The sequence below is a fragment of the Canis lupus genome, chromosome 12 (genome assembly GCF_048164855.1).
Source record: "Canis lupus baileyi chromosome 12, mCanLup2.hap1, whole genome shotgun sequence".
Classification (NCBI taxonomy): domain Eukaryota; kingdom Metazoa; phylum Chordata; class Mammalia; order Carnivora; family Canidae; genus Canis; species Canis lupus.
In genome coordinates, this window is record NC_132849.1 from 29,736,478 (window position 1) to 29,752,609 (window position 16,132).

A 16,132-nucleotide genomic window follows, 5' to 3' on the forward strand; every position below is an offset into this window, starting at 1 on the left:
CAGTCTTTGACTTATCTTTTCATTCTATTAACAGTGTCTTTTGCAGAGTGGAAATTTTAAAATTTTGTCCAATTTATCAATTTATTTCTTTCATGGATCATGCTTTTGATGTTGTGTCTAAGAGGTCATCAGCAAACCCAAGGTCACCTAGCTATTCTGTTACCTTCTAGGAATTTTATAGTTAAAACTATAAAATGTTTTACATTAATGTGTATGATCTATTTTGAGTAAACTTTTTTTTTTTTTTGAGTAAACTTTTATGAAAGGTATAAGTTCTGGGTCTAGATTAATTTTTGCATGTTGATGTCCAGTTCTATCAGCATTTACTGAAAAGGCTATCCTTCCTTTTTTTTTTTTTTTTTTTTTTTTTTAAGATTTTATTTGCTTATTCATTAGAGAGAGAGAGAGAGAGAGAGACGGAGACACAGGCAGAGGGAGAAGCAGGCTCCATGCAGGGAGCCTGATGTGGGACTCATTCCCAAGTCTCCGGGATCACGCCCTGAGCTGAAGGCGGCGCTAAACCGCTGAGCCACCGGGGCTGCCCAAAAAGGCTATCCTTTCTTAATTGAACTGTCTTTGATCCTTTGCCAATGATCAGTTGACTATCTGCTTAGCTCTATTTCTGGGCCCTCTCTTCTGTTCCATTGGTCTATTTATCTATATTACACTGTTGTGATTACAGTCGCTTTTGTAGTAAATTTTGCTGTTGGATAATGTCAGTCCTCCAACTTGTTGTTCTTCAATATTGTGTTGGCTGTCTGGGCCTTTTGCTTTTCCACATAAACTTTAAAATCAATTGTCGGTAGCTACAAAATAACTTGCAGGGATTTTTATTGGAATTGCATTGAATCTATAGATCAAGTTGGGAAGAATGACATCTTGACAATATCATGTCTTCCTATCCATGTATATGGAATATTTCTGTTTAGATCTTATTTGATTTTTTATTTATTTTTAAGATTTATTTATTTATTCATGATAGACACAGAGAGAGAGAGAGGCAGAGACACAGACAGAGGGAGAAGCAGGCTCTGTGCAGGGAGCCCGATGTGGGACTCGATACTGGGTCTCCAGGATCACGCCGTGGACTGAAGGCGGCGCTAAATTGCTGAGCCACCCGGGCTGCCCTTATTTGATTCTTTAAATCAAAGTTTTGTAGTTTTTCTTATATGGATCTTATATATATTTTGTTAGATTTATACCCAAATTATTTCATTTGGGAGGATGCTAATGTAAGTGGTATTGTGCTTTTTTAATTTCAAATTCCACTTACTAATTTCTGGTACATAGGAAAGCAATTGACTTAATATATTGACCTTGCATCCTGCAATCTTACTGTAATCATAATCATGTATTAATTACAGGAGGATTTTTGGTTGTTGTTCTTTGGCATTTTCTGGCTAGATGATGCTTATCATCTGTGTACAAGGACTTTTTTTATTTCTTCCCAATCTATGTACCTTTTATTTCATTTTCTTGTTTTATTGTTTTAGCTAGGACTTCCAGAGTAGAAATGGTGGGAGGAGAAATTCTTTCCTTATTCCTCATCTTAGTGAGAAAACACTTACCTAGTTTCTCACTAGTAATGTTAGCTGTAGATGTTCTTTATCAAGTTGAGAACGCTTCCTTCTACTCCTAGTTTGCAGAAAGTTGTTATGAATGGGTATTGGCTTTTATCAAACATTTTCTGTTTTTATGATAAGGTCATGTGATTTTTCTTTTTAGTTTGTTCATGTGATAGATTCATTAGTTGATTTTTGAATGTTGAACCAGCCTTGCGTACCTGCACTATCCCACTTGGTCATAGTAAATAATTTTTTTTAATACATGTTTTGGATTTGATTTGCTAATATTTTGTTGAGATTTTTTAACGTGTATGTTAATCAGAGATGCTCTCACTTATCCTAACTCTACTTAACTGAATACATTATAGCAATTATTATTTTGATTAGCTGTTAGATCAATTAAAAGTAAGAAAAATAAAATATTTTATTTTATCTTCACTTAATTCTTTTTTCCTGTACTCTTCTGATCTAAGTTTCTAGATCATCTCCTTGTCTTTCTCTCTGAAGAACTTTTAACATTTCTTGCAAGGCAGGCTTACTAATGACAGATTCCCTTAATCTTTGTGTAAGCAAGGGTTTGTTTCTTTACTTTTGAAGGAATCATTTCATTGGATACAGAATTTTTGATTGATAGTTTTTCCTTTTAACATTCTGCTTGCTTCCTGCTCGTGTGGTTTCCAAAGAGAAGTCAATGTAATTCTTCTCCTTGTTTCTTTATAGGTAAGGTGGTTTTATTCCTCTGGCTTCTTGCAATATTTTTTTCTTGTCTGATTTTCTGCAGTTTGAATACAGCTTGCCTGGGTATAGACTTTTGGCTATTTTTCTTGCCTTGTGTTCTCTGAAATTTCTAGATCTTTGATTTGTTAGTCTGTCATTAATTTTGGAAATTTCTCAACTATTAATACTCTAAATATTTTCTCTATTCCTTTCTCATTTCCCTGCCTTCTAATATTCCATTACGCATATGGTACACCTATTGTAATTAACCCATAACTCTTGAACATTCTTTTCCATCTTTGTAAAATTTTTTTCTCCTTGCAAATCAGTTTTGGAAGTTTCTATTGACGTACCTAAAAGCTGACTAATTCTTTACCCAGCCATGTATAGCCTAGTGAAGAGCTCATCGAAGATAGTCTTTGTTTCTGGTATAGTGAGATTTTTTTTCCTAGCACTTCCTTTTGATTCCTTCTCAGAGTTTCTGTTTGTCTGCTTACATTTCCTATCTGTTCTTGCATATTATCCTTTTCTCCATTATAATTCTTAGCATATTAATCATAATTTTAAAAACTCCTGGTTTTATAATTTCAAAACCTTTGTTATATCAGTGTCTTGCTCTGATACTTGCTCTGTCTTCAAACTGTTTTTTTTTTTTTTGTCTTTTAGTATACCTTATAATTTTTGTTAGAAAAAATTGATCTATTGAGTAAAAGGAACTGATATAAAATAGGCCTCTACTGTAGGATTTATCTAACTTAAGATTAAGCTGTGTTTACTATTTGTTGCTAATGTAGAGGCTAAAGTTTCCATTCATGTCCTTATTTCTGACTCCCTTGTTGGCTTTGGGTTTCCCTCAAGACTTGTTCTTAAATAAAATCTGAGGCATTTGTAGTGTTATAATCCTCCTGGTACTGGCTCCAGTGGTGATTTCTGTTCCTGGGCTTCTTTTCTGACAAGCTGTTATTCTCTGTATCCACCAATCTGTCTCCCCAATTTCGGGGACAGCAATTTGCCCTATGACTAGTTTTTTAATGGATCTATGAAGACTTGCTGATTTTCAGTTTGGTGGTGGTGGTTGTTTTATTGTGGAGGTAGAGTGATGACTTCCAAGCTCCTTAATATGCCAGATTAGAAACCAGAAGTCTACTTTTTATACTTGATTTTGAACATGTGGATTTTTAAAAATTACTTTGAAAATCTATTAACAACTTTATCTCAGTGGTCTTTCTCCCCAAACCAATAACCCCATTATTATTAAAAATAGCAAGACAAATCCAATTTGAAGGACATTCTACAATTTATCTGACTAGTACTCCTTGGAACTGTCATGGTCTCCTAAAACAAAAGGTTTGAAACTGTTCCAACCTAGTGGAGGAGGCTAAGGAGATTTGACAGATTTGTCCTGAAACATTAGGTAAAAACTAGTGAAATCCACATAAAGAGTGGATTTAGTAACCTACCAATGTGGGTTCTGTATTTGGGACAAAAGTACCATGGTTATTAAATGCTAACAGTAGAGGAAACTGGTAACAGTAGAGGCAACTTTTCTGTAAATTAAAAACTATTCTAAAATAAAATTTTTACTTCAATACAAAATTGTAATTATTCTATTATAAATATTAGTGCAAATATACTTTATCCTTTTTATCCAGGTGTAAAACACTTGTGTTTTTCAAAGGCATATGGTAGATCTTTGTTTAGCACTTTACAAAAGATCTTTGTATGTTCTTTCTAACATTACAATGGTCTTGCCAAGGCATTATCCCTTTAATATGAAAATATTGATGAAGAGAGGATGTCTGCCCCGTTCCTGCCATTAAGTGGCTGGCCTGGCACCCAGCAGTGCTGCTTCTATTTGCCTGGCACATCATTTAAAAAAGGGAGCTGTTTTGTGGCAGGTGTTTAACTTTCCTTTAAGACAGGAAAAACATTTCCTGAGGGAGTTATATCCATTTGTATTTATGAAAGCAATCAAGCACCCAAGAAAATTCTATAAATACAAAATTTACCAAAAATAATGTTCTGAGCCCTTTTTTTTCATTTTGACACATCTGTCTTCTAAGGTTCCTTGCTGGTCTATGTCGATCACCTTCTTGGAGAAGGGGCCTTTGCCCAAGTCTATGAAGTTACCCATGGAGAGGTGAATGATACCAAAAATAAACAGAAATTTGTTTTAAAGGTAAATAATCTGAGCAATTCTTTGTGTAGTATAGAACTGAATTTTAGAACTTGATTTTATTGGCCTCATTTTCTTTTTCTAGACAATGGTAATTTCATTTAGGTCTCTGGTTCACAATTTTTTTTTTTTTTCTGGTTCACAATTAAGAGACAAAAACTATGTGGCAAGTATTTAGAATGGCCTTGCCACCGAAGTGCTCTCAGAGCAAGTCCTATACTTCAGCAACAGTCCATAACTTGTCATCACTTTCTACCCACATCCTTTGTTGGAGTCGAAGTTGCTTTTCTGGCTATCATTTTCCAGAATGTGAGGCCAGATGTGAATGTCACACATCTGATTTGCAGGTCCAGAAGCCCGCCAACCCCTGGGAGTTCTACATTGGGACCCAGCTGATGGAGAGATTAAAGCCGAGCATGCGACACATGTTCATCAAATTCTATTCTGCCCACTTATTCCAGAATGGCAGTGTGTTAGTAGGAGATCTCTACAGCTATGGCACGTTGCTAGTAAGTATATTCATTATCATGAGGACAACATGAGTTTGAAGTACATTTTTGCCTTGTGCCTTGCATGTATCTTTTGTAGTTGGAGCTTCTGTTGAAGTGGAAGATGGGAGCAAAGCTCTTGACTTGAAATTTCATCAATCCTTTGCAACCAATTTAAGACTCCACTCTATGTTGTTTCTAGAATGCTATTAACCTCTATAAAAACACCCCAGAAAAAGTGATGCCTCAAGCTCTAGTCCTCTCCTTTGCGATCAGGATGCTCTGCATGATTGAACAAGTGCATGACTGTGAAATTATTCATGGAGACATTAAGCCAGACAATTTCATACTTGGGAGCAGGCAAGTGTTGCACTTTTAACACAGTTTTTGCCACATCCCCAGCAGCCTTTTATGATTTGTGCTCATGTTGCCTGGCCCTTATTTGTGTTTAATACAGATTTTTGGAACAGGATGGTGAAGATGATGATATATCTGCTGGCTTGGCACTGATTGACCTGGGTCAGAGTATAGATATGAAACTTTTTCCCAAAGGAACTACATTTACAGGAAAGTGTGAAACATCTGGTTTTCAGTGTATTGAGATGCTCAGTAACAAACCATGGAACTACCAGGTACGGAACTAAAGGGAGAGGTTTACAAATCGTTTCTTTATACTTACTATATTTCAGAAGTGATTTTGGGGATCTAATTAGTTTGAGCTGGTCTAGTCATCTTCTGTCCTTGGATTTAAGACCAGTTCAAGTGTCATTTTTAGTTATGGGCACACCCTGCAGCTAGAGGCTTCAGAGCGCAGGTGAAGGCCAACCACCAGAGCCCTGGGGAGGTAGGTGGGAGGACTTCTAAGCTGCCTATGTGGAAGAGGAGCTGAGGCGCTGTGTTTGCCCCTGGAGAGCAAAACAAGGGACTTGAGAAGGACACGGTAGCTCAGGGAGGACAGCTTTCCAAGGGACCAGCCCAGAGGCGGTGGCTAGGAAGCCTCCAGCAAAGCCTAGACAGCATTCACCAGGGTATCAGTGGGACGTTGAACAAATGTCTTCCCAAATTGTTTAAAAGTAAAATCCTGTGACTATATAATTTGCTGCATAAGTTAGACATCTTAATCTACTCATGTGTAAATTACTATTTTAGTCATATATACCTAAATTTTCCTTATAGATTGATTACTTTGGAGTTGCTGCAACAGTGTACTGCATGCTTTTTGGCACTTACATGAAAGTGAAAAATGAAGGAGGAGTCTGGAAGCCTGAAGGGCTTTTTAGGAGGTAAGTATTTGCATTGGTACTGCAGTGAAAGAGCATAAACAGAATATTGGGTTCCGTCTGGTGGAAATGGATCTCTGCCACTGCCTGGGAAAGTCTTGCCTTGGGACGTGAGGCAAAGCCACATAGTCCTGGATGCTGGGCACAGTTGGCAAGTTACATGGCTCTACAACTGCTGTTTCCAGAGAGTGGAGCAGCCGATGCCTCATAGAACCAGTGAAAACTGGCTGAGGAGTGGGCATCCTCTACACACTCAAGTGTCTCTCATCTGTAAAATAATAGTGAAAATTAACAACTAGACTAGAACTCTTCCTGTCAACATGGATGGCTCTCTTAATACAGTGGTACTTGAATAAGCTATTGGTAATGTTTGAGTATTTGGTACATGTATGTTCATTATATCACTTATACTTTAACTTTTTTTGAGGTATGAAAACATATGTAGAAGAGTATATTCAAATTTAGCGTCCAAAAAGCCAAATGGAGTTTTACATGTTTGTATCTTGAAGAAATTTAAGCAGAGACTTCCCAGCCCTCACATACTCATCCACCCACCCTGACAAAAGGAAAAGAAAAAGCAGTCGGCAGTAATTTTACAAAATGTAGTGTCAGTATCTAAAAAAGATTCGATTCAGGACCAGAAGGAAAACTTAGAACAGCTATGATTTATTCCACATAATGAGTCATCAAATTTAGCAAATGCTTTATTCCTTCTCTTGCTCATAATCAAAGGACCAGAGAGTTATTCAGAAGGCTTCTGTCTCTGACCAGCAGGCCTGATAGTAATGGGCTGAATTTCCTGTCTGAAACACAAATTTAGTTGTGTTCTGCTTTTTTCCCCACTGCCTTCTTTCCATGCCATAGGGATTTTACAGTTAATTTGAATGGTTATGGTAGTTGGAACTCCGAATCTGAGCTCTATCTAGACTGGGTAGTCCAGCCTATCTACCCAGTCCCGGCCCATATGTATATATTTAAGCCCATCAGAACCACTCAGCCAGATTGTCAGATTCTGGCAGTGTGGTATATAAAGGTAGCCAAAAGCAGATTGATTTTCTTAAAAATAAAAGAGAAAGTTTTTCCACTGAAGACCTGTTACTAATCTAAGACTACTTAAATCAGTTTTTTGGAGTAAGGTGTATATAAGACATTCAATTGGGTCTATTAATTTCTCTTATTTATAATAGATTCAACATTCCAATTCTAGGTGCATTAAATTGTGTTTAGGTGAAGTTCTTTTCAGCTATCCAAGCATGTAGAAGCCAAGGCCGGAGTGAGGTTGCCCTACGTGTTAAATACTACATTTTACTTTGTATTTATGCGTTGTCTCTCCAGGCTTCCTCATCTGGACATGTGGAGTGAATTTTTTCACATCATGTTGAACATACCAGATTGTCATCATCTTCCATCTTTGGATTTGTTAAAGCAAAATCTGAAGAAAACATTTCAACAACACTATTCAAGCAAGATTAAGACCCTACGTAATAGGCTGATTGTACTGCTCTTAGAATATAAGCGTTCTAGAAAATAAAATATGGATATTCGCTAAAAGTCACTTTGTAAATGCTGGCCTGTGCACTCTGACCCTTGTTGTTTTCCACATTCATTGTTTATATGTTAAATGTTTCTTAATAAAGTCCATAAAATATATCCATGTGACTTAATTATTTCAAATATTTCAACAAAGTCTACAACCCGGTAAGGTACCCAGTAGGCTGATGGGGCACCTCTTGAGATGCAGGCATTCATGAGAATAATCTGGATTTGAACATTCTCTAAAATCACTTTTAATACTGACCTGTTCACTTTAAGCCAAAAAAGGAGCTAGACAGCTTTTTTCTAAGTTGAGGGTTTGTATTTGTATACAATAAAAAATTCTTCAAAGATATTCAAAGGACTTCAAGTTCTTATGGATAAAATTTGCCTGTTCTTTTTTTCTTTTTTAAGATTTATTTATTTATATGAGAGATAAAGCAGGGGGTGGGGTGCAAAGGGAGAGAGAAAGAATCCTTAAGCAGACTCTCAACTGAGCAGGGAGCCAGCCCCATATAGGACTCAATCCCAGGACCCTGAGATCATGACCTGAGCTGAGATCAACAGTCAGACACTTAACCGACTGAGCCACCCAGGTGCCCCAAAATTTGCCTGTTCTTTGTTGTAGCATCCTTCAGTGCTGTCCCTGGGAAATATTACAGGTGTAAATCTTAAGCTTCTTTATTTTTTAAAAGTACCATTCAAAGGAATATCTTCCACTTCGAAAACAGTTTTATAAGCTGTATAAATCATTAAGTACCTCTAAGATAATAGCAGCCAACTTAGCATCAGTTGACTTTTAAAGCTGGAAGAATCCTATTCCCTGAACTGAACTTCATTTCTCCATCCCTCCCTCCTTTCCTTAGCATTATGATGAAAAGAAATTGGAGGTAACACCCAACTCAAGAGCACAGAGTGAACTGCTTCCTCCTCCTTCCCTCACTCCCAGCTACCCGGTGCCCATGACTATTTTTTTGATCTTTCCAAAAATGATTCTTGCATATTTCTGTATATTTTTCATACAACTAGCATAATTAACAGTTTTTAAAATTTAACGTACATATTTACATATAAGATGGTCTCATTTCCGTTAATGACTGTAATATTTCATTATATGATGTATCTGTAAGTTCCTAGAAACTGCTGGGTTAAACTGCTGAGCCCATTTAAAATGTTAGGTGAGCGGGATCCCTGGGTGGCACAGCGGTTTAGCGCCTGCCTTTGGCCCCGGGGCACGATCCTGGAGACCCGGGATCGAATCCCACGTCGGGCTCCCGGTGCATGGAGACTGCTTCTCCCTCTGCCTGTGTCACTGCCTCTCTCTCTCTCTCTGTGTGTGTGACTATAATAAATAAATAAATAAATATTTAAAAAAAATAAAATGTTAGGTGAGCATCTGCAAAAAACCTCCCATAGGGGCTGTGCCAGCATATATCAGTCTGTTCCCCACACATCCACTAATAGGATGGATCAGGCTCTTGGCACTTGCTGCTCTGACTTGAGAAAATGGCATCTCCTTACTGTCTTCGTTTCCATTCTCTTCTGAAATTAGGCCAAATTCAAGAGCTATGTGTGTTCTCCTTTTTCTGTGAACTCTTTATTCTTTACCTCCTTTTCATTTTCATTGTTCTTTTCCAGGTTAATTTGAAGGAGCCCTTTGTTTGTGAGGTACAAATATTTGTCCAGTTTGTCATCTGCCTCCTAACTCAAGATCTCTGTGTCCATAAATGTTTTAAATTTTTGTTTTATACACGGATTTTGTAAAGTTTTAAATGGCCTTTTTTGGCTTTTGTGTCTCAAAATGCTATTCTCAATTGAGAAATAAAGTTCCTCTTATTTTTTCTATTTTTTGATACTAGTACTGATTTAAATACTCAGAACTAAACTTTTGGTTGCTTAAGTCAGTCAAATCTAATTTTCTTCTGTTTTCTCTAGCTGATAGTTTGAATATATGAAGCCTGTTGATTTCTATTAAAAAAAAAAAAAAAAAAACTTTTCAGATGATTCTTTTGAAGTTTCCCAGTAGGTAATCTTCACGGTGAAAATCATGTGTACGTCTTTCCCAATTTTTCACTGGTGACTTTTCAATTGCTGAAAATAGCATTTTTTACTTGCTGGCTGTTGCCTAGGACCATGAGAAGAGGGCTGTGCAGTAGTGGCACTGGGCCTCCCTGCCTCCTGCTTTAGTGGAGGCTATTCTCACGTGTATCCGGTATGCTCATGAGGCTGGCCTGAAGGAGACATTTTTAATCGTGTTGAAGAAGTACCCATCCATTTCTTCTTACAAATGTGAATTATGACACTTTCACAGTTTTCTTGCCCATGTTTCCATCTGCATTGGTCCATCTGTAAGCCATTCCCGTATGTGAATGTACCATAGTTTATTTAACCAATCATCTATTTAGAGACAACTGGTTTCACAGTTTTATTGCTACAAAAAAGTGAGTGCATGTGCAAATGTGCCTGCAGGATAAATTAATAGGATGGGATTCTAAAATATGTTTTATTTTGAACATAAAGAATATAATCTGCATAACTGATTACACACATACTCAATTTGGAAGGAAGCTGAAAATGACCCAGGGATAGATAGACCTCATCAGAAAAACTAACATTAAATTGACTCTTAGAGTGTCAAAATAAGTACTGATAAAGCCAAGATTGTGGGGGTTTGGGGTTTTTTTCCCCTTTTGACAATGACTGTTTTGAGAGGAAAGGAAGACAAAGGAAGATAAGGGTGCTGTTTATTTAACTAAGAGTGAAATGTGCCCATCCATGAAAGGCAGCTGTGGGTGCCAAGCTTAGGCGGGGAGGACACTTGGTGTCTGGCCCCTGTTGACATGTCCTTTGTTCCCATCAGCCTGTTTGCTATTGCTGGATCTTCAATTTCCATCACACTCCAAATATCCTCCATGTTATTCACACCAACAACCTTAGTCTGACCACGGTGTCGTCCCAGCACTGCTGTGGCCCATCTGGTGTCTGCTCTATGCCAAGGGCTTTACTTAAATAAACCTCACACACTCATTTCCTAGCAACAGCCTTGTCTCCAGGGAGAAAGGCTCCATCTGAACAAAGTGAGTTACTTTAAGCACTTCAGCCAAATAGTCTTTTGTGTGTGTGTCCATTACCTGGTACAAACTATAGCAATCATCTGTATTTAATTATCCATGAGCTGTCTGCATTGCACACACACACAAATATGTTTATCTGCACAAGGAAAAAGCTCTATCTACAGGACCACTGGAACGGATGCGTGAGAAGTCAGCACTCGGAGGGAGGAAATGCGGCTCACTCCAGTAAGGACACTGAAGTTTCCCTGAGGATAGAGGTGGGTCTTACCCATCCGTGTTTCCTGCAAAGCTGAGCAGGGGTGCAGGTCCTGCTAAGTGCTCAGACATTGTCGAGACTCAGTGTAGTTTCAGATTTAATATCTATCTTCGGTTAAGGCATTGCCTATTCATTCTTGGCCCCCGCTCCACATTCTAAGCTCTAGCTAAGAACCAATCTGGTCACTTAGGAGATTCAGAGATTCCTCTTATCAGTGCCTTTTCCCTCTGGATCACATCTGTGGTTGAAGGCAATGATTCTAAAATTATTTTTCCTCAGGCTAAGGAACTACAAGCATAACTCCTGCCTATCAGAAGAGGTGGCCCCTAATTAGCTGGGCACTTGGCACAGTCTATAAGCACACCTGCAAGCTACTATCCTCCACACCTTTCTCTGCCATTGATCCTAGGAGTCCTCCATTTCCCTCCTCCCTTGAGTCAATCCATCTCTCTTGGTTCCATTCTGGAATGTTTCAGACAAACCCATTTCTGGACTGATTAGGTTATAAGCAGACTAGGGTGCTGTAAGAGAGAACCGCCCCCTCCCACAGTAGCTTGGAGAAGACAAGTGATTTCAGTCTCCTGTTACAGTCAGGGGACAGGGGATGCCGTGCCGGCACTGACTCTGCCACCCTCCACAGGCGGCTTCCAGGATGTTCTGATTGTTGCCATTCTCAGTCAGGAAGTGGAGAAGAGGGAGAGACTGCTCCCAAGGGCAGGACCAGTGAGGTGCAGACTCCTGCTGGGCTCCCAGCTTCGGAAGGGGCTGACACAATCATGTGGCCCCGTCCCCCTGCCGGGGAGACAGGAATCACATGCCTGATTCCTGCTGGGAGACCATGTGCTAAAATGCAGGGGTAAAGAAAGACCTGCAGAAAGGGGCGGGCTGCCCCAACTCCTGTCGTTCCCCTTTCTCTTAGACTGTTGGTGGTGAAGGGGGTGGTTGGGGCCCCCTGGTGGCCACGGGGGCTGCTGCCAGGCAGTGGTCATGGGATCCAGTCTCTCCAAGCCAGTGGCTCACACACGAAGTAAATTGCATGACCAACCAGGTTTACTCTGTAATGTTTAATGTCCGACAGGTGGAATGACATACAGGCCCATGAATAAGTAAAGTTTTCGATAAACCACGAAGCACTGATGATATGGAATCCTTGGCAGCACTTTGCGTGTGTGTGTGTGTATACACCAATGTACACATATGTATCTCAAGATGAAAAGTATTGCTAAGTGAAAAAAGGTTCTTGAACAATATGTATAAAAATGTCATGCATGACATCCCATTTAGGATAAAAAATGCAATTAGAGTTGACCCTTGAACATGAGTTTGAACTCATAAGCAGGTCCACTTATATTTTTTATAACAGTATTATAATAAACGTATTTTCTTTTCCTTATGGTTTCCTTAACGTTTTCTTTAGCTTACTTGATTGTAAGAATATAATATATAAACACGTTACATGTAAACTATGTGTTAACCAGCTGTTTATGTTACTGGTTTTTTGGTCAATAGTAGGCTGTTAGTAAAGTTTGGGGGGGTGGTCAAAAGTTCTGTGCAGATCTGTGACTCCTCTGGGGTCAGCAACCCTACTCCCTCCACCCCGTGTCGGTCGAGGGTACATCATATATTCATATGCATGACAGACATGACTGTAAATGGATCGGTGTGTTTCCAGGACAAACAACAAACTCAGCATCACCATTGGGAAGGGGGCCTCAGCGGGGAGATGGCCCTCCCAAGCTAGCTTCAGTTGTCACCCTGACAGAACACATGACTCAGGCCTCACTGAGCTCAGAGACTTCGGGTCATGGACCCGTGCCTTAGAGTGGGGCCCGTGACAAGGTACAGAAGAATGAGGAGTGATACCCTGACATCTTGCTTAAAATCTAATTGCAAGGTACAATAGTCAGATTCACAGAGATGGAAGGTAGAGTGGTGGCTGCCAGGCCTGGGGAAGCCTGGGGGGAGAGGGACTAGGGAGTCACCACTGACTGCTCACAGTTGCATCTGGGATGACAAAAGTTCTGGAGAGCTGTCACACAATATGAATATACATAAAACTACTGAACTATATGCTTAGAATTGGTTATGATGGGGACTTTTTGAGTATTTACCACAATTAAAAATCGTGTTAATAAAATGATTTTAATTTCTGAGAAGGAGCATGTGGCTGCATTGGGAGATTTCCAGCTGGGGAAAGTGACGTCGGAGAGTGACCTACTCAAAATCTTCCTATAATTGTAATTTAATTAAAGAAGCTTTGAGAGCCTTCCTCTGAAAAAGAAGCAATTGTGACAGAATTTTATTTTCACATTCATGTTTTTCTTCATTTTTGAATAAACCCTGCATCTCAGAGCTGCTATACTAGATATATTCCTTTACTATATTTAAATATTCAAAAGTCATTCACATAACACGTAGCACAGGATTTAACAGAATAGCAAAATATCATATAAAAATAAATGAAAAGCTTTAATATATGCACTGAAAGGACCTCACACACATACGTACAGGCGTACGATAAGTGCTCCTCATGATCTCTTCATAGATCTTCTCGTCTTTACTGCTCTGAACAGACCTCAGAACCACCCCCGGCAGGCCACACAGAGGCAGCCTCTGCACACCTTTCAGCTGACCTCGCAGGGCAGGCGGGGCTGAAGCCCAGGCTGGTCAGGCCACAGAGACAACTCAGTGGGGTAAGCCATCTCTAGACAGCATATGCAAGAGGTGATGCTAGCTTGGCTTGGTTTCCAGGTGTGGACCCTTCCAGTCCAGAATCATGCACTGTTTCCAAAACTGGGATTCTTGGGATATATGTCACTGGGTGACAAGTTCAGAATCTCATCCAAGGAAGGGCCTTCATCCTCTGGAGTGATTTCGGACTCGAACATCTGCTGCAGCAGGGCATCCACGGTCCTGTACTCTAGGAGGAAGGAGAAAGACATGTGGAACTCAAATGTGTTGGGGTCAGAGGGGAGCATCCAGCCCAGGCAGGGCAAGGCTTTCTGGAAGGATGGCCACTGAGTCAAAGACAATGCTCTCAGCACGGCTACCCAGATAGTCTTTGAAAGAAAGGATGAAAAAGTCAGGAAATAATCACTCATCTCTGCTGGTACAGATACCACTGAGCTCTGGGGCCAAGCAAGGCTCAAGAAAATTAAAAAAAAAAAAAAGGTCTTCCCTGGAGGATTGAGAAGGGTGACACCTGGGAAGGGTGTCCTGCTCATGCCACTGTCCCTGCAATCTATGCCATGCTCCTCATCCTGAGTTTACTGTCGGCACCCTGGCCAAAGCCCAAAGTGACAGTCAGGTTGCTCTGGGTTATTCAGCCAACTACTGGTTCATTGAGAATAAAGTAGTTAAACACATAGTTGTTAGGGGCTCCTGTGCCCTAGGCACATAGTGAAGCCCTGGAGACACCACAGAAGGCAAGAAGACATGGCCCAGCACACATGGAGTCTACAAGGAAGACAAATGATGACCAAACTGTCACTTAATGACAAATGGCATCCACCCAGCATGGCAGGTCACAGTGGGAAGGAAGGGAGATTGATAAAGAGAGAAATCAGGCATAAGGGCTGCAGAAACCATGAAAGGAGGGCTTGTCTTTATCCTGAAGCTACTGAAGGTCAGATTTGCATTCTGGAAACATCTCACTGGCTGCAGTAAGGAGAGCATGGATTAGAAGAAGTTTTGCACTGGGTTAAAACTTACTTTTAGATGCAATTCTGAAGTACAATCCTTTCAAGGCCTTCCTTTTGTTGTCTCCATCATCCCCACTGAAGCCACTGTCTTTGGCATCCATGTTATCAATGAGCTTCCCATCCTGCATTTCTTCTCTTCAAGGAAGAAGAGACATGAACAGGGTCAAGTCCCTCACTGAGTCCCTCACATGTCCTCCCAGCCATAGCCCCGGGTCACTGTCCAGCCACATCCAGGGCTCTCCTCTGCCCAGTAAGGGTCCCTGAGAACTGGCACATAGGACCATGCTGGATGCCATGAGGCCCTGAGTGAGTAGACGTGGCCAGCCTGCTTCCCAAAGCCTGTAAGTAATATCGAGGGGAACACACTACTCACTCTTGAACTCCCACTCCAAGCTCTTGAATCTTCTTCTCGATAGCAGTTTCGACTTCACTTTTTTCTAAGGAGTATGCCACAAAAAATGCCTCCAAGATGAACGCTACGAAAATACTGAGAAAGAGTGAGAGGTAGAGGGTGCAGGCTGTGGTCTAGGCAACAAGGAATCCCAGTTCCAAAGAGTGTCTGAGCCTGAACAGGAAGGCAGCCTATTGCTGCAAAGACAATGCAACGCAGAAGAGAGAAACGACGGTGTCTCTCAAGGACTGGACACAACTTTCATTCATTTGGGGAAAAAACATTTTTCTTTTACAACCTATTTAACCAGTGAATATTAAAAAGAAAACATAGCTTATAGCGGCACCTGGGTGGCTCAGTGGTTGCGCGTCTGCCTTTGGTTCAGGTCGTGATCCTGGGATCTGGGATCGAGTCCCGCATCGGGCTTCCCGCAGGGAGCCTGCTTCTCCCTCTGCCTGTGTCTCTGCCTCTCTTTCATGAATAAACAAAATAAAATCTTAAAAAAAAAAAAGGGGGATCCCTGGGTGGCGCAGCGGTTTGGCGCCTGCCTTTGGCCCAGGGCGTGATCCTGGAGACCCGGGATCGAATCCCACGTCGGGCTCCCGGTGCATGGAGCCTGCTTCTTCCTCTGCCTGTGTCTCTGCCTGTCTCTCTCACTGTGTGCCTATCATAAATAAATAAAAAAAAATAAAAATAAAAAAAAAAAAAGAAAATCTAGCTTATTTCTGGGATGGACAGGGGCTTAAGCCCAACAATTGTCGGTAGACAGTTCTCCCTGAATATCTCAAGGTGCAGCCTGGGTTGTCTGAGCAAAGGCATTGAGGCTGATTTAGGAAGGTTCATCCATGAGACATTCCAGTAAGCTGGAAAGCTCCAAGATGCCTCCCCCCAGAGCCAGTCCTGGATAGTAAAGATAAAAAGTTCTTGCCCTCCCTGGGGATCTGCTTACAT

The 16,132-nt window shown here is 40.5% G+C and overlaps 2 protein-coding genes across 2 annotated transcripts in view; one reads left to right on the forward strand and one right to left on the reverse strand.

Annotated features, from left to right (window-relative positions):
• The window catches only part of BUB1 (BUB1 mitotic checkpoint serine/threonine kinase), a 43,002-nt gene extending 35,126 nt beyond the window's left edge, over window positions 1-7,876 (forward strand). The window contains exons 20-25 of the mRNA XM_072770273.1: window positions 4,346-4,461; window positions 4,806-4,967; window positions 5,149-5,306; window positions 5,404-5,578; window positions 6,123-6,229; window positions 7,562-7,876. Of these exons, the coding sequence (XP_072626374.1) occupies window positions 4,346-4,461; window positions 4,806-4,967; window positions 5,149-5,306; window positions 5,404-5,578; window positions 6,123-6,229; window positions 7,562-7,757 (914 nt within the window). The 3' untranslated portion in view covers window positions 7,758-7,876. The remainder of the gene's footprint in view (window positions 1-4,345; window positions 4,462-4,805; window positions 4,968-5,148; window positions 5,307-5,403; window positions 5,579-6,122; window positions 6,230-7,561) is intronic.
• A 5,485-nt stretch (window positions 7,877-13,361) lies between these two features.
• The window catches only part of LOC140601417 (two pore channel protein 2-like), a 39,866-nt gene continuing 37,095 nt past the window's right edge, over window positions 13,362-16,132 (reverse strand). Inside the window, exons 17-19 of the mRNA XM_072770279.1 lie at window positions 15,164-15,277; window positions 14,801-14,925; window positions 13,362-14,009 (exon numbers count right to left, since the gene is read on the reverse strand). Of these exons, the coding sequence (XP_072626380.1) occupies window positions 13,864-14,009; window positions 14,801-14,925; window positions 15,164-15,277 (385 nt within the window). The 3' untranslated portion in view covers window positions 13,362-13,863. The remainder of the gene's footprint in view (window positions 14,010-14,800; window positions 14,926-15,163; window positions 15,278-16,132) is intronic.